This window comes from Zootoca vivipara, chromosome 2 (genome assembly GCF_965207765.1).
Source record: "Zootoca vivipara chromosome 2, rZooViv2.hap1.1, whole genome shotgun sequence".
Lineage (NCBI taxonomy): Eukaryota > Metazoa > Chordata > Lepidosauria > Squamata > Lacertidae > Zootoca > Zootoca vivipara.
In genome coordinates, this window is record NC_142584.1 from 114,988,628 (window position 1) to 115,011,332 (window position 22,705).

Below are 22,705 nucleotides of genomic sequence, written 5' to 3' on the forward strand. Positions count from 1 at the left end.
TTGAAAGGCTTCTCCCCTGTGTGAGTTCTTTTATGTATTGTAAGTTGTGAGCTCGCATTAAAGCTTTTATCGCACTCCAAACATTTGAAAGGCTTTCCCCCTGTGTGAATTCTTTCATGTACTGTAAGATCGCTTTTCATGCGGAAACTCTTTCCACAGTCTGCATATTTATGTGGTTTCTGTCCTGTGTGAATCCTCTGATGGCGAGCAAACTCTCTCTGATACATGAAGCTCCTTCCACACTCCAAACAAATAAATGGCTTCACCTCTGTAGGGCATATGGGGGTGTTTCCATGGCTTTTGCTCCCACTGCTTATTCCTCCAGACCCTGCCCTTTGAATTGTTTTCTCCTCTGTGGATGTTCTCAAAGCATCTCTTTTTTCTGGTTGGTCTCCTTGCTCAGTGAAGAAGCCACTTTGAGGAAGGATGGATTCATCTGTCTTCCATTCTGTCTGGCTTCTCTTTCCCCTCCTTGGTCCTTCGTGACTCTGGAGGTTCTGCTCCACCATCTCATCCTGTGCTTTCCCCAAAGATTTCCTTTTGTTTTGTCTCCGCTGTAGAACGCCTGTTGGATAAGAGAGAAAGAAATTATGGATGTCAGAGAGAGATGGAAATGGAGAGAGTCAGTCTAATATATTTTGTATTTTGTTACACTTGTGGGCCACTGCTGTCTAAGTGGGCAATGATTTGCCATCATGGGTGACCTTTCTTTCCACTCTGCTCAATATCCTGAGTCTGGTTTTGCCATTGTGTCAGATTCACTAGCTAGTTTCTACCTGTAGAGATCCTATTCTTGAGAGCAAATCTTTTCTAAGTCTGCAGGTGGAAGCTTACATTGCCTTTAGGAAGCATAGCTATATTGTTTGGCCATCACGAGGTTAGATCAATATTTTAAATTCTTGATGCATTGAAACTTTTCTATTGCTCAAGAGCAGACAATACGGCCAAAGTAGCAGACTACAAACATAGGGAAAGTAGTTGTGAACAACAAAGAAAAAACAAAAAGTACAAACCTATATATATGCCTCTCTCTATGCCTCTCTCTCTCTCTCTCTCTCTCTCTCTCTCTCTCTCTCTCTCTCTCTCTCTCTCTCTCTCTCTATATATATATATATATACATACACACAACTCAAGAACAGTACAGTTTCCTCAGGAAACAGAACCTACATAGAGTGGGTTCTATGACAGTCCATTACTTTTAGTGGGTCTACTCTAAGTTGGTGTAGCATGGGATGACCTCTGAAATAGCCTTGTGTTTTTATCATTAAGACCTGGAGCTCAGAAGGAATTCTACCTGGGGCTTCCCTCCCCAATATGCATTACCTGGGAGTCCCATTACTTACCAGTATCCATACCTCTCTGAGCTATGGCTTCACTGGGGGCTCTTCCTTGAATGATGGGCTTCTGGCTAACCATTTCCTCATACCCAATGCAGGAGTCTTGTTCCTTGGTGGCATCAAGAGCGGGCTGGAAGGTGGATTCATTGGGGCCTTTCCAATCTCCTCCTTCAGCAATAGGCTTAACTATATTCTGCCCTGGGTGTGTTTCCTCAGGATACCCAATTCTGATAAGGATGGTGTGCTTCTGTAGGACACCTTGCTCTTCCGCAATGCAGATGTCTTGCCCCTTAGCATCATCAACAACAGTCTGGGCTGGAGGTTCACTGGGGACACTGGAGTCTAGTTTGCTGTGAACGAGACTCTCCATTGACTGCGTTTCCTGTAAGCACACTTTTCTCTCACAGATGTTGGGGTTCTGCCAGATGTTTTCCTCACCCACAATGCACACACCCTGCTCCTTAGCAGCACCAGGAATTGTCTGCACTGTGATTTCCCAGGGGGACCTGCATACTCCTCCACGAAGAAGGAGTTCATCCTCCTCCTCCTCGACTGGGTGGGCTTCCTGCTGACCCTCCATTCTCTTATGGATGATGGGTTTTGGCCTGATGGGTTACCCATAAACAATACACAGGTCTGCCTCCCTAGAAGTATCAAACATCATCATCCTGGCTGTGGTCCAACTGGGCTCCTTGCAACCTTCTTCGTAGGCACGGGCGTCTTCTGTTTCATCTACAGGCTGCCCCTTTCCCTGTGCCTGTTTAGGAAAGTAGATTATATTAAACAAGGCATCTTGAGAAACAGGAAATACAGAGAATTAGAAGCATAGGTATCCCCATATGCACACTGGACACTCTCCATCTTACTGTTTTAGGAAAACGGCTGACAAATGATTCTTTTCCTTCATGACCGTCATGTACACTAGAGAATACTGTAGTAACGTTGGCAACTTAGCTCAGTACTGTCTACACTGATTAACAGCAGCTCTCCAGGGTTTCATACAGGAAGCCAGTCTCAAGCCCTATGTGGAGATACTGGGGATTGAACTAGCCACCTTCTGCAGCGCAAGGCAGGCATTCTACCATTGAGCTGCATTCCTTCCCCCTAAGACTCTTTTTATCTTTGCTCTAGGAAATGTAGCAACTTTCACCTGTCCTCTTTTCCTTTCTGTTGTGGACTCTGGCTTGCAGCTGTGCTTTAAACAAGCTCCCCCTTAGTGAAATATTTAATGAATGCAAAACACAAATGGCAAAAGGCTACTGAAATATACTCAGTGTCGAGAGTGAATTTCATGCTCTTTATTCAGCTCATAGTCATCAAGGAGAAGAAGAGAAGAATGGCTCTTTCCTCAAAACCATCTGCTTATATACATTATTTACACAATGGGCCTTGCGTGATTGGCTACTTCAGGGCTACACCTGTGGGCCAATCAGGTTGTGGATTGACTTCTGCCTGCAGCCTGATTGGCTGCTCCTACAGGCCAATCAGGTTGCAGATTCACTTCTGCCAGTCGCCTGATTGGCTGCTCCTGCAGGCCAATCAGGTTGCGGATTCACTTCCACCTGGAGTTGGATTGGATAGCTCCTGCTGATTCTGAATCCTATTGTTCTAGGATTCAGCTCAGTACATAACACCCCTCCCCTCTAAGTTCCAGTCCTGCCCGGGAAGTTGCATTCGTAGTCCCCAAGATCTGCTGGCCGCCTCCGTGCGCATTGTGGCCTGGGGTGTTCCTTGGTCAGGGGTTCTGGTTCTGGCTCATGTTCCGAGGCTGCTGGCTGTGCCGGGGCTGTCTGGTCTGGCACCACTGACCCACTAGGTTGTGGCTCTGGTTCCGGTGTCCTTCCAGTCTCGGGGCGCCCCTCTGTGCCTACTGCTTCTGCTTCCCCTGCCCACCCCTCTCGCTCTACAGGCCTCACTGCCCCGCTGTCCCCTTGGGACCCCTCTGTCCCGCTCTCCTCCCGGGTTCCTCCTGGGAATCGTCGCCGTAGCTGGTCGCAGTGGCGGCGCCAACATTGCCCCCCTTCAGTTAGTACCTCGTACGACACGGGACCGGTCACCTTGGTGACTGTGGCGGGTACCCATGCTGGGCCTGCTCCAAAATTCTTTGCGTACACTGGGTCCTGGGCCACGAATGTCCGGGGGTTCCTGCCTTTCCCCACCACTACCTCATCCTGAGCTCTGTCGGGGTGAAGTCGGTCCAGTCTAGTCGCAAGGCGCCGGCCCATTAGTAGTTCAGCTGTGCTCCGGCCCGTCGTTGTGCTGGGGGTGCTGTGCTGTGCTAGAAGGAATGCGGCAAGGCGGTATTCCCAGTCCCCTTGTGTCATGCGGCGGAGGCTGTCCTTGGTGGTCCACACCATGCGCTCCGCTTGGCCATTGGTGGCAGGGTGGAATGGAGCTGAGCGGATGTGGCGGATGGCGTTCTGCGCTGTGAAGGTCTGGAACTCCTCTGACGTAAATGCGGTTCCATTGTCCGAGACGAGGGTGTCAGGGAGCCCATGGGTTGTAAACAGCCTACGTAGTACCCGGATGGCTGCCACCGTAGAAGTGGACGGTACCAGTGCGACCTCCAGCCATTTGGTGTAAGAATCCACCACTATGAAGAATGTTTTTCCCTGGAAGGGGCCAGCGAAGTCCACGTGCAAGCGTGACCATGGATGTCGGGCGGACTCCCAGGGCTGGACTGGGGCCCTTGGGGGATCCGGGCGGGATTCTTGGCAGGTCTGGCAGTGTTGGACCCAGGCCTCTATCTCTCTGTCAATCCCCGGCCACCACACATAACTCCTGGCAAGGGCCTTCATCCTCACTACCCCTGGGTGTATCTCGTGTAGGGCTGTGAGGACCCTTTTGCGGAGGGGCTGGGGAACAACGACCCTGCTTCCCCATAATAGGCACCCCTTGTGGGCCGACAGTTCATGTTTGCAGGTTGTGTAGCCAGCGAATTCTGGCCCGGGGCTGCTGCTGGGCCATCCTCGCCACACCCAGTCCAGGACCCGGGAGATGACCCTATCTTTTGTGGAATGGTGCGCCACTTCTTGTGCCTGAATGGGTCGGTCGGGAAGCAGCTCCAGGGTCATAACCTCTTGCGCAGGCGCTGGGTCGGGGCCTGTTTCTGGTAGTGGTAGCCTGCTGAGGGCGTCTGCGTGGCCCATCGCCTTCCCAGGGTGGTGGATTAGTGCATACTGGTAGCTGGCAAGGAAAATTGACCACCTGAGGACGCGGGGAGGCAACACTTGGGGGGTCTGCTTCTCGGGGGCAAACAGGCCAAGCAACGGCTTGTGGTCAGTCACTATGGTAAAGGGCCGCCCGTACAAGAAATCATGGAATTTTTTTACGCCCTTCACGATTGCCAGACCCTCCTTGTCAATCTGTGAGTAGTTTCGTTCGGCTGCAGCAAGCGTCTGGGAGAAGTATGCCACCGGCACCTCTCTTCCATCCGGGAGTTGGTGTCCCAGGACAGCGCCGATGCCATAGGAAGAGGCGTCGCATGCCAGCACCACTGGCAGCCTCTCGTCGAAGTGTGCCAAGACCGAGACGAGCAAGTCCTTGACTGCCTGGAATGCGGCCCTTTGTCGCTGGCCCCACACCCAAGGGGCCCTTTTATCTAGGAGTCTGTGTAGGGGCTCCGCTACCGCTGCCTTATGGGGAAGGAAGGCATGGTAAAAGTTCAATAGTCCCAATAATGACTGAAGTTCGGGCTTGCTCTTGGGCGCTGGGGCCTCACAAATGGCCCGTACCTTGTCACCGGTTGGATGGACCCCTTCTGCGTCCACCTTAAATCCCAGAAAGTCCACCTGCGGCACTCCTAGTAAACACTTTTCCCGCTTCACCTTGAGGCCCGCCGTCTGGAAACGGTGCAGGACGGAGCGGAGGCGGTCCTCAAATTCCTCTGGTGTGGGCCCGGCGATCAGCACATCATCGAAGAAGGGGGTGACGCCAGGAATCCCTTTAAGGAGAGAGTTCATTAGATTTTGGAATATGCCTGGTGCCACGCTAACGCCAAATTGCAGCCGCTTTACTCTGAATGCCCCTCTGTGTGTCACGATCGTCTGAGCCTCTGCTGTGGCTTCGTCCACAGGCAACTGTTGATACGCTTGGGCCAAGTCTAGTTTGCCAAAGATTGTTGACCCAGCCAGGGTGGCGAGGACATGGCTAACCACTGGCACTGGGTATGCATGGGCTGTGAGAGCCTTGTTTATGGTGCATTTGTAGTCTGCGCAGATGCGGACCGAACCGTTAGGCTTGACGGGTGTGACAATTGGGGTTTCCCAGGGGGCATTGGGCACCGGCTCCAGCACTCCTTGCTCCACGAGCCGGTCCAATTCCTTGTCTATGCGGGGTTTCAGGGCGAACGGGACCCGGTGGGCCTTGTGGGTCGTACAGCGGGGTCTAGCTGTAGGGCAATGGGGGGTCCTGTATATCGTCCCAATGCCCCATCGAAAACCCCTGGAAACTCTTTGCATATGGCATCCACGTCCACTTGTAAGCTAGTGCGGTTCACCCCGGTAACGGCTAGCCCCAGAGGTCCAAACCATGCCAGTCCCAGTAAGCTAACGTAGGGTCCCTTAACTACCAGCAAGTCCAATTGTTGCTTTCGCCCTCGATATTGCACCCTGAAGGTCCCCACCCCCAGTGTGGGGACCTTACGTTTCTGGAAGTCCCGGAGGGTGAATGGGGCCGGCCTTAGTTTGGGACCCCCATTAGGGCACAGTTCCCTTAATGTTCGGGCCGAGATTATGGATAGAGTTGAACCAGTGTCCAGCTCCATGCGGCATGGGGCGCCCTCTATCTGTACCTCTACATAAATTTTCTCTGTGTTGGGATGGGGCAACTGGATCTCCGTCGAGTTGCCCTGGTGCATGGTGCCGTGTGACCTGGGGCTCCTGGGTCAGTCATCTGATGCTTGTCGACGGGTGAGTCGAGCCCGACACACCTGGGCGATGTGTCCCAATTTTCTGCACTGCCTGCACTCTGCGTTGCGGAAACGGCAGGTCCTCCTCTCGTGGTTCTCCCCACAGCTTGCACAGTTCCCTCCTTCTCGTCGAGGCTGCTGTGGTGTGTGTGCTGCTTGAGTGCGCCGCTGTACTCGGTGTACTTCCTCCCTGTCAGATTCGGATTCGTCGGTGAGGTCTTCATGGTAGACCCTCGGTTGGGATGGCGGGGCCGGTCGTGCCTCTTGCATTGACCTCTCGGCGGCTTCGGTTGCCAAGGCTTCCTCCAGAGCAATCTGGAACGTGAGGCCCTTTTTGGCGTAGAGGCGTCGTTGCAACATCTCGTCCCTCAGGCCACCGACGAGGCGGTCACGAAGCATGTTCTCCAACTCTGAGAAGTTGCATAACCGGGCGGCTTGGCGGAGGGAGGTCACAAACCCAGTTATGGTTTCCCCCGGGGCTTGCCGCTTTGCGTAGAAGGCATTTCGGCAAGCTACCACTGAGGGCTGTTGTGAGAAGTGCTCCTTCAGCTGTTCCATTATTGTTTTGTAAGAGACGGTAGCGACATCTCAAGGTGCAAGGAGAGCCCGGGCGATTTCGAACGTCTCCTCTCCACAGACGCTGAAGAATGTTGCCCTCTTCATGGCATCGTTGGTGACTTCTTTCGCTTGTAGGAGGAAGTTGAAACGGGCGGCGTACCCTTCCCAGTCTCCTGATGCTGGTTTGAATGGCGAGAAGCTGCTGTCGGTTGCCATTCTGGGTTCCTTGGGTCCTGGAGCTGAAGCCTGGATGCACGGTGCGATGCAGCGGTGCAGCAAGTGGCGGTGCTGTGGTGCAGTGCATGGTGGCGGTCAGCTCAGCAGGATCCCATCCTCGTCGCCAGTGAAATATACTCGGAGTCGAGAGTGAATTTCATGCTCTTTATTCAGCTCATAGTCATCAAGGAGAAGAAGAGAAGAATGGCTCTTTCCCCAAAACAATCTGCTTATATACATTATTTACACAATGGGCCTTGCGTGATTGGCTACTTCAGGGCTACACCTGTGGGCCAATCAGGTTGTGGATTGACTTCTGCCTGCAGCCTGATTGGCTGCTCCTACAGGCCAATCAGGTTGCAGATTCACTTCTGCCAGTCGCCTGATTGGCTGCTCCTGCAGGCCAATCAGGTTGCGGATTCACTTCCACCTGGAGTTGGATTGGATAGCTCCTGCTGATTCTGAATCCTATTGTTCTAGGATTCAGCTCAGTACATAACAGTTACCTTCCAGACCCCGCCCCATCTCAACCTCCCAGGGGGAAGAAATCTCTCTCTTGCAACCTTCCTTGCTAACCATATTCATCCTCCTGTAGCAACCTCCACCTGCAGAAGCCCTAATACACATCCTGTCCCTCTTTTCCCTTCTGTTGTGAACTCTGGGTTGCAGCTCTGCCTTAAACAAGCTCCCCCTTAGTGAAATATTTAATTAACACAAAGCACAATATTCTCTGCAGCCAAAGATGGAGAAGTTCTATACAGTCAGCAAAAACAAGACCTGGAGCTGACTGTAACTCAGATAATCAGCTTCTTATAGCAAAATTCCAGCTTAAACTGAAGAAAGTAGGAAAAACCACTGGGCCAGTAAGATACAATCTAAATCAAATCCCTTATGAATACACAGTGGAAGTGAGGAACAGGTTTAAGAGTGCCTGAAGAACTATGGATGGAGGCTCGTAATATTATACAGGAGGCAGCAACGAAAATCATCCCAAGGAAAAGGAAATGCAAGAAAGCAAAATGGCTGTCCAACGAGGCCTTACGAATAGCGGAGGAGAGGAGGCAAGCAAAATGCAAGGGAGATAGGGAAAGATACAGGAAACTGAATGCAGATTTCCAAAAAATAGCAAGGAGAGACAAGAGGGTCTTCTTAAATGAGCAATGCAAAGAAATAGAGGAAAACAATAGGATGGGGAAAACCAGAGATCTGTTCAAGAAAATTGGAGATATGAAAGGAACATTTCGTACAAAGATTACCATAATCAAGGACAAAAGTGGTAAGGACCTAACAGAAGCAGAAGACATCAAGAAGAGGTGGCAAGAATACACAGAGGAATTACACCAGAAAGATATGGAGGTCTCGTACACCCCAGGTAGTGTGGTTGCTGACCTTGAGCCAGACATCTTGGAGAGTGAAGTCAAATGGGCCTTAGAAAGCACTGCTAATAACAAGGCCAGTGGAAGTGATGATATTCCAGCTGAACTATTTAAAATTTTAAAAGATGATGCTGTTAAGGTGCTACACCCAATATGCCAGCAAGTTTGGAAAACTCAGCAATGGCCAGAGGATTGGAGAAGATCAGTCTACATCCCAATTCCAAAGAAGGGGAGTGCCAAAGAATGCTCCAACTACCGCACAATTGCGCTCATCTCAACCTTGCGCTAGCAAGGTTATGCTTAAAATTCTACAAGGCAGGCTTAGGCAGTATGTGGACCGAGAACTCCCAGAAGTGCAAGCTGGATTTCGAAGGGGCAGAGGAACCAGAGACCAAATAGCAAACATGCGCTGGATTATGGAGAAAGCTAGAGAGTTCCAGAAAAACGTCTACTTCTGCTTCATTGACTATGCAAAAGCCTTTGACTGTGTCGACCACAGCAAACTTTGGCAAGTTCTTAAAGAAATGGGAGTCCCTGATCACCTCATCTGTCTCCTGAGAAATCTCTATGTGGGACAAGAAGCTACAGTTAGAATAGAAGGGGAAGAAATGGAGGCAGTGAGAGATTTTACTTTCTTGGGCTCCTTGATCACTGCAGATGGTGACAGCAGTCACGACATTAAAAGACGCCTGCTTCTTGGGAGAAAAGCAATGACAAACCTAGACAGCATCTTAAAAAGCAGAGACATCACCTTGCCTACAAAGGTCTGTATAGTTAAAGCTATGGTTTTCCCAGTACTGTAGTGATGTATGGAAGTGAGAGCTGGACCATAAAGAAGGCTGATCGCCGAAGAATTGATGCTTTTGAATTATGGTGCTGGAGGAGACTCTTGAGAGTCCCATGGACTGCAAGAAGATCAAACCTATCCATTCTGAAGGAAATCAGCCCTGAGTGCTCACTGGAAGAACAGATCGTGAAGCTGAGGCTCCAATACTTTGGCCGTCTCATGAGAAGAGAAGAATCCTTGGAAAAGACCCTGATGTTGGGAAAGATGGAGGGCACAAGGAGAAGGGGACGACAGAGGACGAGATGGTTGGACAGTGTTCTCGAAGCTACGAACATGAGTTTGACCAAACTGCGGGAGGCAGTGGAAGACAAGAGTGCCTGGCGTGCTATGGTCCATGGGGTCACGAAGAGTCGGACACGACTGAACGACTAAACAACAACAACAAACGGCAAGAGGCTATCTTCTGGACCCCACCCCATCTCAACCTCCCAGGGGAAGAATTCCCTGTATTGCACCCTTCCTTGCTAACCATAGTCCTCCTCCTGCACAATGAGAAATCCCTTTTTTTCACTTTCTCATTCTTCCAAAGGGCTGTCATCCTTTGACTCACCCAGGTCCCAATTCTACCCAATCTCAGAATGTCTTATCTTGAGTTCTTGGTAGGCTCCAGCTCACCCTTTCAGACAGGCAGTGGTGAATTCACAGACTTTCTTTCTGCATCTCAAGCCCTTCCCTGACCCACTTGGGTGTTTGCTCATCTAAATGGGTCCAGGTGTTGATCGTTTATGTGGGAAGTGTAAAGGCTGCTGGGAATTGGAGTTCACAGAAAAGCAAACTGTGACAGACAACAAACCTATGACTACACATGGGGAATGAATCTCCCAACACTCCTGGTGCCTTCTTCCCTTATTTTTAGATACCAGCCTTTCAGCCAATGCGTGAATTAAGTCCTGTGAGTGATGTGTGAGTCATTTAGATACCAGGCAATAGGAATCCCCAGAGTCCTCAAATGCTGCTTCCCCCTTCCTTTGAGTGCACTTATCCTGATCCTTGTGATTTTAACAGCTGTGTAGCAGGCAGAATTTCAACAGGTTAAGCTATTTCTTAAAGGGGAAAAAATCTATGGGGAAGCTTTGACATTCTGTCTGTCACATTTCAATTACAGGTGCGGCCACTGATTTATGGTTGATAAAGTCTTCATATATACAGAGGACGAAGTTTTGCTGAATAAAATCCACTTTGGCTTCTGCAATTCACCAATCTTTTAGGGTTCTTTGAGCATCTAGGGCAAAGTAGTTTAACCATCAGTTCCTCTCCCCTGGTAATGCTGGAAGCTGTGGGTTTGTGAGGAGAATAGGAGGTCTCCCCTAACCCATCTCAGCACCCTGAACAACCTTCAGCTCCCAGAATTCCTTGGGGGAAGCCATGACTGTTTAAAGCAGCACCACATTGCTTTTACTGCATGGTGTGAATGGGGGATGTGTGCTGGAAACTGCAATCTAAATTGGAAAGCTGCATCCATTTCTGTTCTGAAGAGCCAGTGAAAACAGAAGAGTACAAAGCATAATATTTACACGACTTTATTATTCAGGATTGGTAGTCTCCAAACAAATCTAAAAAAACATTTTACATTTCCAACGGAGAACCCTCTGAAGCCTTTCAAACTTCCATTCATTCCTCGGGTCAATCCTTCTCTTTGGTTCCAAGAGCTTAAACAATCACCTAAATTATCCCCAACATGGTTAATTCAGCGAGATGAACAGAAGAGCCCTCACATTTATTGGGCTGCCTGGAGAAATTCCCAATGTCAAGAGAGAAAGGTGCTGGTTGACTTTGCTCTGGCCAAGGAAAGATCTGAGTTTTCTCTAGATTCTCCCAACAGCAATTTTCATAGGATAACTGATTACGATAAAACCACTTTATTATATCTATATCTATATAGATATATCTATATATCAATATCTATAAAACCTTTCAACTATCACATGTAATCTACACAAAACCTGAGGCAATGAGTTTTAGTCACTTAAAAGACTCAGGTACCAACCCAAAGCATGGATTATGTGTTTGTATTGTGAAGTTGAGGGGGGACGTGGCCTCTGGGTAGCTCCTGTGATGGACGCCGAGACTGAGGTCACATCTGCACAAAACCTTTAAAGCTCCTTTTCTAGCTATTATATGGCTTTCTCAAAAGAATTCTGGGAACAGTAGTTTGAACCTCATAGGTCCAAATTCCAGACACCTCTGGGAACACCATTAAGTTCCCAGTATTCTTCAGGGGGAAGTTAATATATTGTTTGGATGCAACCTTCTTTAGGATGGTTGAGGAAGTTACATGGTTTCCATGCATTGTGCGTCCTCACCTTCATGAGGTCTCGATTCATCATCTGTACTCTGACTGAGATTTGAACCCTGGTTGGGCATCTCCCTTGTGTGGTGCTTTTGATGCCTCTTGAGATTTGATTTATGGGTGAAGCTCATTCCACATTGTTCACACTTGTACAGTTTCTCCCCTGTATGACAGGACCTTGTATGTCTGGAAAGACCTGCGCTCTCACTGAAGCTTTTTCTACACTCTGAGCATTGAAAAGGTTTCTGTGGTGTGTGGGTACTATGATGTGTAATAAGAAGTCTCCTTGACTGGAAACATTGACTGCACTTGGAACATGCATAGATTTTCTTACAGCTGTGTATGTTTCTCTTATGTCTAGTAAGTACTGACCAGCTGCTGAAACATTTTCTACACCGTGAGCATTTATAAGGTTTCTCTCCTTTGTGTGCTATTCTTTTATGTTTGGTAAGGTACGTCCACTTAGTATAGCTTTTCCCGCAATCTGAACATTTATACTTCTTTTTGCAAATTATCTGTTGACTAGGAAGATTTGAGCTCTTAGTAAAGATTTTTCTATCCAGGGATAACTTAAAAGGTGTCTTCCTTGTATGAAGCTTTAGGTGTTTAGGAAGGTTTGACTTCCGACTGAAGCACTTACCACACACTGAGCATTCATGGGGTCTCTCCCCTTTGTGAATCCTTTGATGTCTAGTAAGGTGTGAGCTCTGAGCAAAACATTTATTACAGACTGAACATTTGAAAGGTTTATCCCCTGTGTGAGTTCTTTTATGTTCTGTAAGGTGTGAGCTTTGTGCGAAACATTTATCACACTCTGAACATTTGAAAGGTTTCTCCCCTGTGTGAGTTCTTTTATGTGTAATAAGGTTTGAGCTGTTACGGAAGCTTTTATCGCACTGCGAACATTTGTAGGGCTTCTCCCCTGTGTGGGTTCTTTTATGTTTTGTAAAGCTTGAGCTGTCAGTGAAGCTTTTATCGCACTCCGAACATTTGAAAGGCTTTTCCCCTGTGTGGGTTCTTTTATGTACTGTAAGGTTCGATTTCTTGCAGAAGCTCTTTCCACAGTCTGCACATTTATGAGGTTTCTCCCCTGTGTGAGCTCTTTTATGTTCTGTAAGGTGTGAGCTTTGTGCGAAACATTTATCACACTCTGAACATTTGAAAGGTTTCTCCCCTGTGTGAGTTCTTTTATGTTTTGTAAAGCTTGAGCTGTCACTGAAGCTTTTATCGCACTCCGAACATTTGAAAGGCTTTTCCCCTGTGTGGGTTCTTTTATGTACTGTAAGGTTCGATTTCTTGCAGAAGCTCTTTCCACAGTCTGCACATTTATGTGGCTTCTGTCCTGTGTGAATCCTCTGATGGCGAGCAAACTTTCTCTGATACCTGAAGCTCCTTCCACACTCCAAACAAGTAAATCGATTCACCTCTGTAGGGCATGTGGGTGTGTTTCCATCGTTTTTGCTCCCACTGCTTATTCCTCCAGACACTGCACTTTGAATTGTTTTCTCCTCTGTGGATGTTCTCAAAGCATCTCTTTTTTCTGGTTGGTCTCCTTGCTCAGTGAAGACGCCACTTTGAGGAACGATGGATTCATCTCTCTTCCATTCTGTCTGTCTTCTCTTTCCCCTCCTTGGTCCTTCGTGACTCAGGACGTTCTGCTCCACCATCCCATCCTGTGCTTTTCCTAAAGATTTCCTTCTGTTCTGTCTCCACCGCATAACGCCTGTTGCATAAGAGAGAAGGAAATTATGGATGTCAGAGAGAGATTGAAATGCATAGATTAAGTCTAATATGTTTTGGTTACACTTTTTGGGCCATTGCTCTGTTCTCTGCTGAATGAGTCTGCCTTTGCCATTGTGTCAGATTCACCAGCTGTAGGGATCCTATTCTTGAGAGCAAATATTTTCTCAGTCTACAGGTGGAAGCTTACATTGCCTTTAGGAAGCATAGCTATATTGTTTGTACATCATTAGGTTAGATCAAGATTTCTAATTCTCGATGCATTGAAACTTTTCTAGTGCTCAAGAGCAGACAATACAGCCAAAGTAGCAGACTATGAACATAGGGGAAGTAGTTGTGAACAACAAACAAAAAATCAAAAAGTACCCAGCTAAATTGAACAAAATCTGTACACGGCTAATATATATACTGTATACCACCCAAGAACAGTACAGTTTCCCCAGCAAACAGTCCTACTGTTTCCCCAGCAAGCAGAACCTACATAGAGTGGGTTCTATGACAGTCCATTACTTTTAGTGGGTCTACTCTAAGTTGGTGTAGGATGGGAGGACCTCCAAAATAGTCTTGTGTGCTTGTCATTAAGACCTGGAGCTCAGATGGAATTCTGCCTGGAGCTTCCCTCCCCGATATGCATTACCTGGGAGTCCCATTACTTACCAGTATCCATACCTCTCTGAGCTGTGGCTTCACTGGGGCCTCTTCCTTGAAAAATGGACCTCTGACGAACCATTTCCTCATACCCAATGCAGGAGTCTTGTTCCTTGGTGGCATCAAGAGCGGGCTGGAAGGTGGATTCATTGGGGCCTTTCCAATCTCCTCCACCAGCAATAGGCTTAACTATATCCTGCCCTGGGTGTGTTTCCTCAGGATACCCAATTCTGATATGGATGGTGTGCTTCTGTAGGACACCTTGCTCATCCGCAATGCAGATGTCTTGCCCCTTAGCATCATCAACAACAGTCTCGGCTGGAGGTTCACTGGGAGCTCTGGAGTCTAGTTTGCTGTGAACAGGACCCTCCACTGGGTGGGTCTCTTGCAAACATGCCTTTCTCTCACATATGTTAGGATTCTTCCAGATGTTTTCCTCACCCACAATGCACACATCCTGCTCCTTAGCAGCACCAGGAATTGTCTGCACTGAGATTTCCCAGGGGGATCTGCAACCTCCTCCATGAGGAAGGGGTTCATCTTCCTCCTCCTCGACTGTGTCGGTTTCCTGGTGACCCTCCATTCTCTTATGGGTGATGGGCTTTGGCCTGATGGGTTCCCCATAGACAATGCACAGGTCTGGCTCCTTAGAAGTATCAAACATCATCATCCTGGCTGTGGCATCAACAATGGTCTGGTCTGGAGTTATATTTGGGACCCTGTAGTCTCCATTGCTATGAACTGGACCCTCCTCTGAGCTGATTTTCTGCAAACACGCCTTTCTCTTACTGGTTTTTGGGAATTGCCAGATGTTTTCCTCACCCACAATGCACACATCCTGCTCCTTAGCAGCACCAGGAATTGTCTGCACTGTGATTTCCCAGGGGGATCTGCCACTTCCTCCACTAAGAAAGGGTACATCCTCCTTCTCTTTGACTGGGTGGGCTTCCTGCTGACCCCCAGTTCTCTTATGGATGATGGGCTTTGGCCTGATGGGTTCCCCATAGACAATGCACAGGTCTGGCTCCTTAGAAGTATCAAACATCATCATCCTGGCTGTGGCATCAACAATGGTCTGGTCTGGAGTTATATTTGGGACCCTGTAGTCTCCATTGCTATGAACTGGACCCTCCTCTGAGCTGATTTTCTGCAAACACGCCTTTCTCTTACTGGTTTTTGGGAACTGCCAGATGTTTTCCTCACCCACAATGCACACATCCTGCTCCTTAGCAGCACCAGGAATTGTCTGCACTGTGATTTCCCAGGGGGATCTGCCACTTCCTCCACTAAGAAAGGGTACATCCTCCTTCTCTTTGACTGGGTGGGCTTCCTGCTGACCCCCAGTTCTCTTATGGATGATGGGCTTTGGCCTGATGGGCTCCCCATAGACAATGCACAGGTCTGGCTCCTTAGAAGTATCAAACATCATCATCCTGGCTGTGGTCCAACTGGGCTCCTCGCAACCTTCTTCGTAGGCACGGGCGTCTTTTGCTTTATCTACTGGCTGCCACTTTCCCTTTGCCTATGGGAAAGTAGATTATATTAAACAAGGCACCTTGAGAAACAGGAAATGCAGAGAATTAGAAGCACAGGAGAATCCGCATATGCACACTAGACACTCTCCGTCTTACTGTTTTAGGAAAACGGCTGACAAATGATTCTTTTCCTTCATGACCCTCATGTACACAAGAGAATACTAATGCCGGCCACTTAGCTCAGTGGTGTCTACACTGACTGGCAGCAGCTCTCCAGGGTTTCATATGGGAAGCCTCTCCCAGGCCCTATGTGGAGATACTGGGGATTGAGCTTGCCACCTTCTGCAATGCAAGGCAGGCACTCTACCACTGAGCTGCCTTCCTTCCCTTTAAGACTCTTTTGTTCTTTGCTCTAGGACAGGGGTCAGCAACCTTTTTCAGCCGTGGGCCAGACCACTGTACCTCAGACCTTGTGGGGGGGGCAGACTATATATATATATATATATATATGTATAATGAACCAATTACCATGCCCCACAAATAACCCAGAGATGCATTTTAAATAAAAGGACACATTCCAGTCATGTAAAAACAGATGATTGTGTGGCAATGTCCCTCCTTCCCGTGTAATAAGGACACAAGACGCCGTAAATGAGTTTAATTGGGTGGTTAAGGCCACAACTTTATTGATAACGAACATTGAGCGGAATTGGCTTAGGCGTTGGAACCTATCAGACTATATCCGACTCCCACCCGTGTGTTGGAGCCCGTGAGAAGTTGACCACCAGTAAGGAGCCCAGTGATGTACATCTACCGGAACTCCTCCTGTGGCCACCGAAGGGGCGTGCCCTATGGCCCTGGCATCTCCAGGCTCAGGACCAAGCCCCACCCCCGGAATCCTTTAACGGAATTACTTCTCCAAATTTGGGCAGTTGCTGACGTAACCTGCCCCTCCCCATCTCATTGTTATGCAAATTTCCAACGCCTAATGAGAAAAACCCATTGCGGCTAACCCCCAATGGGAAAAATCCTACCAGGCCCCCTGACTCCGGCGAACGGGGGTAAAAGAGAAGTGTTCCTGCCTGCAGGGGGCTTTAAACTCAAAGCCCTGCCCCGACCGACCTGATTGGTCAGTCCGGGTGTAATGCAGGCAGGAACCTTCCATCGCGCAGGGGCTGAGCTAGCAGCCCCCTGCGCAATGGTTCAGTCGGGAAGCCCACAACCCCACCTCCGTAGCAGGCGCGGAAGTGGCTTTCCCAGACCATCTGCGGGCCGGATTGAGAAAGCGACTGGGCTGCATCCGGCCCATGTGCCTTCGGTTGCCTAACCCTGCTCTAGGAAATGTAGCAACCTCTACCTGCAGAATTCCCATGCCCGACAAATAAGCCAGAGATGCATTTTAAGTAAAATAACACATTCTTCTCATGTAAAAACACCAGGCAGACCCCACAAATAACCCAGAGATGCATTTTAATAAAAGCACACATTCTACTCATGTAAAAACACCAGGCAGACCCCACAAATAACCCAGAGATGCATTTTAAGTAAAAGCACACATTTGACTCATGTAAATACCCCAGGCAGGCTCCACAAATAACCCAGAGATGCATTTTAAATAAAAGGACACATTCCAGTCATGTAAAAACACGCTGATTCCCATACCGTCTGCGGGCCGGATTGAGAAAGCGGCTGGGCCGCATCCGGCCCATGTGCCTTAGCTTGCCTACCCCTGCTCTAGGAAATGCAGCAACCTCCACCTGCAGAAGCCCTAATACACACCCTGTCCTTCTTTACCTTTTTGTTGTTCACTCTGGCTTTAATAAATGCAAAACTCAAAAGGCAAAAGGTACCTTCCGGACCCCGTCCCATCTTAACCTCATCTTAACCTCTCTTTTGCACCCTTCCTTGCTAACCACATTCCTACTGCTGCCACTGCCAATGAGAAATCCCTTGTTTTCACTTTCTCATTCTTCCAAAGGGCTGTCATCCTTTGACTCACCCAGCTTCCTTTAGGGATGCTGCCGAGGGCAGTGCTGTGTCTGTGTGATCTGTCTGAAGTGAAACAGAGAGGAAGATCCCAGCTTGTCTTACCTTGAGTTCTTGGTAGGCTCTAGTTCACCCCGTCTGGTAGGCATTGGTGAATTCACAGGCTTCCCTTCTTCATTTCAAGTCCTTTCATTGTCCCACTTGAGTGTTTGCTCAGATAAATGGGACCAGGTGTTGATCGTTTATGTGGGAAGTGCAAAGGTTGCTGGGAACTGGAGTCCACAGAAAAGCAAACACTTAGAGTGAGAAAGCGTGACCTTAAAAGTGAACTCAGACAGCAGATATATCGATAGATGACAAATAGATAGATGATAAATAATAATAATAATAATAATAATAATAATAATAATAATAATACCCCGCCCATCTGGCCGGGTTCCCCCAGCCACTCTGGGCGGCTTCCAACAAAACATTAAAATACAGAAATCCATCAAACATTAAAAGCTTCCCTAAACAGGGCTGCCTTGAGATGCCTTCCAAAGGTCTGGTAATTGTTGTTCTCTTAGACCTCTGGTATCCTATTTTCCCTGTGCACATTGATTTATTATGGATTTCTTGTTTTGTTTTGTTTTGAATTTGTTGTTGCCATGGCTATTCTTCTCCACCCTAGGATGATGCAGCATTCATTAGACATGTAGATGGCGGTACCTAAATGGCCAGCTTAGTCCATTACCTTACAAAGAGACTGGTCCAACTGGTTCAGCAGTGGCAGCAGCTTCTACTAGATTTTAACCTCACAAATACAGGATCCTAGACCTGAAAGACTATGAGACACTGCATTACCTTTGTAAACCAAGAAAATCCTCAATAAAAATTTAAAACAAAAAACAAATACAGGATCGTAGACCTGAAAGGAACTCATGGGGTTTATCCAGACTGACTTCCCAAAAGCCTACAGCACATATCAGGGATGCGTAAACATATATACTGGGGCTGGGGGACCTGTGGCCCTTCCAATGTTTGTAGGACCACAACATCCAGCATTCCACACAATTGGTTGGTTGTATATCCAGCAAAGAAACCTAAAATGTAATGCGTAGTTTGGGTGGGAAATACATGGTGAGCAATTTCACATTGTACACCCAGAGTGGCTGGAAGAAGCATGAGAACAAGCCTTAGGCACCCTCTCCAAATCGGAAGCCTAGAGCAGGGGTCCCCAGACTTACGGAGCGGCGGGCCGGTGCCCGCCGCGCCGACCGCGCGGTGGGCCGGACTGCAGGGGAGTGCGCGCGCAGCGGGCCGGAGGGCGGGGGAGTGCTCGCCCGTGCGCATGCGCACACGCACACGGGCGGAAAAAAATCGGCGAAAATCGCTTGTGCGCATGCGTATGGGCCTCCCCCGACCCGGAAGTGCACCAGAAATGACCTCTTCCGGGTCGGGAGAGGCCCGTGCGCATGCGCACAAAGGATTTTCGGCGATTTTTTGCCGATTTTTCAGATCGCCGCTGCGCCGCGCGCCGTGAGAGCGGGCGGCGGCAGCGGGCGGCGGGGGTCGTCGCGGGCCGGATTGGAAGGCCGATTGGGCCGCATCCGGCCCGGGGGCCGTAGTTTGGGGACCCCTGGCCTAGAGTAACCGGTAGGATCATGTGCTCAGTCACACAATGGCTTTCAAAGAGGATTGCACCCATTTAGGACAGATAAAGCTGTTGATCCCCTTCATGGATCAATGCCTTGTCGTGGCGAAGGGGCTTGAATAACTCAGAGAAGCTATGAGCTATGCCATGCAGGGCCACCCAAGATGGACAGGTCATAGTGGAGAGTTTTGACTAAACGTGATCCACCTGGAGAAGGAACTGGCAAGCCACTCCAGTATCCCTGCCAAGAAAACTCCATGGACAAAGACAACAGGCATATAAAAGTTATGACGCTGGAAGATGAGCCCCTCAGGTCGGAAGGCGTCCAACATGCTACTGAGGAAGAGCGGAGGACAAGTACAAGTAGATTCAGAGCTGATGAAGCGGCTGGGCCAAAGCCGAAAGGACGCTCAGTTGCGGATATGCCTGGAAGCGAAAGGAAAGTCCGATGCTGTAAAGAAAAATATTGCATAGGAACCTGGAATGTAAGAACCATGAGTGGAGGTAAGCTGGATGTGGTCAAAAATGAGATGACAAGAATAAATATCGACATCCTGGGCATCAGTGAACTAAAATGGAAGGGAATGGGCGAATTCAGTTCGGATGACTATCATATCTACTACTGTGGGCAAGAATCCTGTAGCAGAAATGGAGTGGCCCTCATAGTCAACAAAAGAGTGGCAAAAGCTGTAATGGGATGCAATCTCAAAAATGACAGAATGATCTCGATACGAATCCAAGGCAGACCTTTTAACATCACAGTAATCCAAGTTTATGCACCAACTACCGGTGCTGAAGAAAGTGAAATTGACCAATTCTATGAAGACCTACAACACCTTCAAGAAATGACACCAAAGAAGGATGTTCTTCTCATTACAGGGGACTGGAATGCTAAAGTAGGGAATCAAGAGATAAAAGGAACAACTGGCAAGTTTGGCCTTGGAGTTCAAAATGAAGCAGGGCAAAGGCTAATAGAGTTCTGTCAAGAGAACAAGCTGGTCATCACAAACACTCTATTCCAACAACACAAGAGACGACTCTACACATGGATATCACCAAATGGACAGCATCGAAATCAGATTGATTATATTCTCTGCAGCCAAAGATAGAGAAGCTCTATACAGTCAGCAAAAACAAGACCTGGAGCTGACTGTAACTCAGATCATCAGCTTCTTATAGCAAAATTCCAGCTTAAACTGAAGAAAGTAGGAAAAACCACTGGGCCAGTAAGATACAATCTGAATCAAATCCCTTATGAATACACAGTGGAAGTGAGGAACAGGTTTAAGGATTTAGATTTGGTGGACAGAGTGCCTGAAGAACTATGGATGGAGGCTCGTAACATTATACAGGAGGCAGCAATGAAAACCATCCCAAGGAAAAGGAAATGCAAGAAAGCAAAATGGCTGTCCAACGAGGCCTTACAAATAGCGGAGGAGAGGAGGCAAGCAAAATGCAAGGGAGATAGGGAAAGATACAGGAAACTGAATGCAGATTTCCAAAAAACAGCAAGGAGAGACAAGAGGGTCTTCTTAAATGAGCAATGCAAAGAAATAGAGGAAAACAATAGAATGGGGAAAACCAGAGATCTGTTCAAGAAAATTGGAGATATGAAAGGAACATTTCGTACAAAGATTACCATAATCAAGGACAAAAGTGGTAAGGACCTAACAGAAGCAGAAGACATCAAGAAGAGGTGGCAAGAATACACAGAGGAATTATACCAGAAAGATATGGAGGTCTCGTACACCTCAGGTAGTGTGGTTGCTGACCTTGAGCCAGACATCTTGGAGAGTGAAGTCAAATGGGCCTTAGAAAGCATTGCTAATAACAAGGCCAGTGGAAGTGATGATATTCCAGCTGAACTGTTTAAAATTTTAAAAGATGATGCTGTTAAGGTGCTACACCCAATAGGCCAGCAAGTTTGGAAAACTCAGCAATGGCCAGAGGATTGGAGAAGATCAGTCTACATCCCAATTCCAAAGAAGGGCAGTGCCAAAGAATGCTCCAACTACCGCACAATTGCGCTCATTTCACACGCTAGCAAGGTTATGCTTAAAATTCTACAAGGCAGGCTTAGGCAGTATGTGGACCGAGAACTCCCAGAAGTGCAAGCTGGATTTCGAAAGGGCAGAGGAGCCAGAGACCAAATAGCAAACATGCGCTGGATTATGGAGAAAGCTAGAGAGTTCCAGAAAAACGTCTACTTCTGCTTCATTGACTATGCAAAAGCCTTTGACTGTGTCGACCACAGCAAACTATGGCAAGTTCTTAAAGAAATGGGAGTGCCTGATCACCTCATCTGTCTCCTGAGAAATCTCTATGTGGGATAAGAAGCTACAGTTAGAACTGGATATGGAACAACTGATTGGTTCAAAATTGGGAAAGGAGTACGACAAGGTTGTATATTGTCTCCCTGCTTATTTAACTTATATGCAGAATTCATCATGCGAAAGGCTGGACTAGATGAATCCCAAGCCGGAATTAAGATTGCTGGAAGAAATATCAACAACCTCAGATATGCAGATGACACAACCTTGATGGCAGAAAGCGAGGAGGAATTAAAGAACCTTTTAATGAGGGTGAAAGAGGAGAGCGCAAAATATGGTCTGAAGCTCAACATCAAAAAAACCAAGATCATGGCCACTGGTCCCATCACCTCCTGGCAAATAGAAGGGGAAGAAATGGAGGCAGTGAGAGATTTTACTTTCTTGGGCTCCTTGATCACTGCAGATGGTGACAGCAGTCACGAAATTAAAAGATGCCTGCTTCTTGGGAGAAAAGCAATGACAAACCTAGACAGCATCTTAAAAAGCAGAGACATCACCTTGCCGACAAAGGTCCGTATAGTTAAAGCTATGGTTTTCCCAGTAGTGATGTATGGAAGTGAGAGTTGGACCATAAAGAAGGCTGATCGCCGAAGAATTGATGCTTTTGAATTATGGTGCTGGAGGAGACTCTTGAGAGTCCCATGGACTGCAAGAAGATCAAATCTATCCATTCTTAAGGAAATCAGCCCTGAGTGCTCCCTGGAAGGACAGATCGTGAAGCTGAGGCTCCAATACTTTGGCCACCTCATGAGAAGAGAAGAATCCTTGGAAAAGACCCTGATGTTGGGAAAGATTGAGGGCACTAGGAGAAGGGGACGACAGAGGACGAGATGGTTGGACAGTGTTCTCGAAGCTACGAACATGAGTTTGACCAAACTGCGGGAGGCAGTGCAAGACAGGAGTGCCTGGCGTGCTCTGGTCCATGGGGTCACGAAGAGTCGGACACAACTAAACGACTAAACAACAACAAAGCTGTTGATGGCTACTATTCATGATAGCTATGTTCTGCCTCAATGGTCGGAAGCAGTAATGCTTTCAAATACAGTCAAACCTTGGTTCTCAAATGCCTCCGTTATCGTATGTTTCGGCTCCCAAACATCGAAAACCCGGAAGTAAGTGTTCTGGTTTTTGAACATTTTTCAGTACCCCAATGTCTGGCATGACTTCTGCTTGTGTGCAAGCATCTCTTGCAACCACTCGGAAGCTGCGCCTCGGTTGCTGAACATTTCAGAAATTGTATGGGCTCCCAGAACGGATTGCATTCAACAACCGAGGTTTGACTGTACAGTACCAGAATCCTCTTGGGCTGAGGTCCTGCTTGAAGGTTTTCCCCGGGACATCAGGGTGGCCCCTGTGTAA

At 48.0% G+C, this 22,705-nt stretch overlaps 1 protein-coding gene across 1 annotated transcript; it reads right to left on the bottom strand.

Annotated features, from left to right (window-relative positions):
* Positions 1-1,951: 1,951 nt before the first annotated feature.
* Positions 1,952-13,201, bottom strand: LOC148687117 (uncharacterized). The gene is made up of 4 exons (XM_088662494.1): positions 12,127-13,201; positions 11,907-11,961; positions 11,548-11,819; positions 1,952-2,130 (listed from the first exon to the last, which is right to left on the bottom strand). The coding sequence occupies exons 1-4, from the start codon at positions 13,199-13,201 to the stop codon at positions 1,952-1,954; spliced, it is 1,581 nt and encodes a 526-aa protein (XP_088518620.1).
* Positions 13,202-22,705: the final 9,504 nt, after the last annotated feature.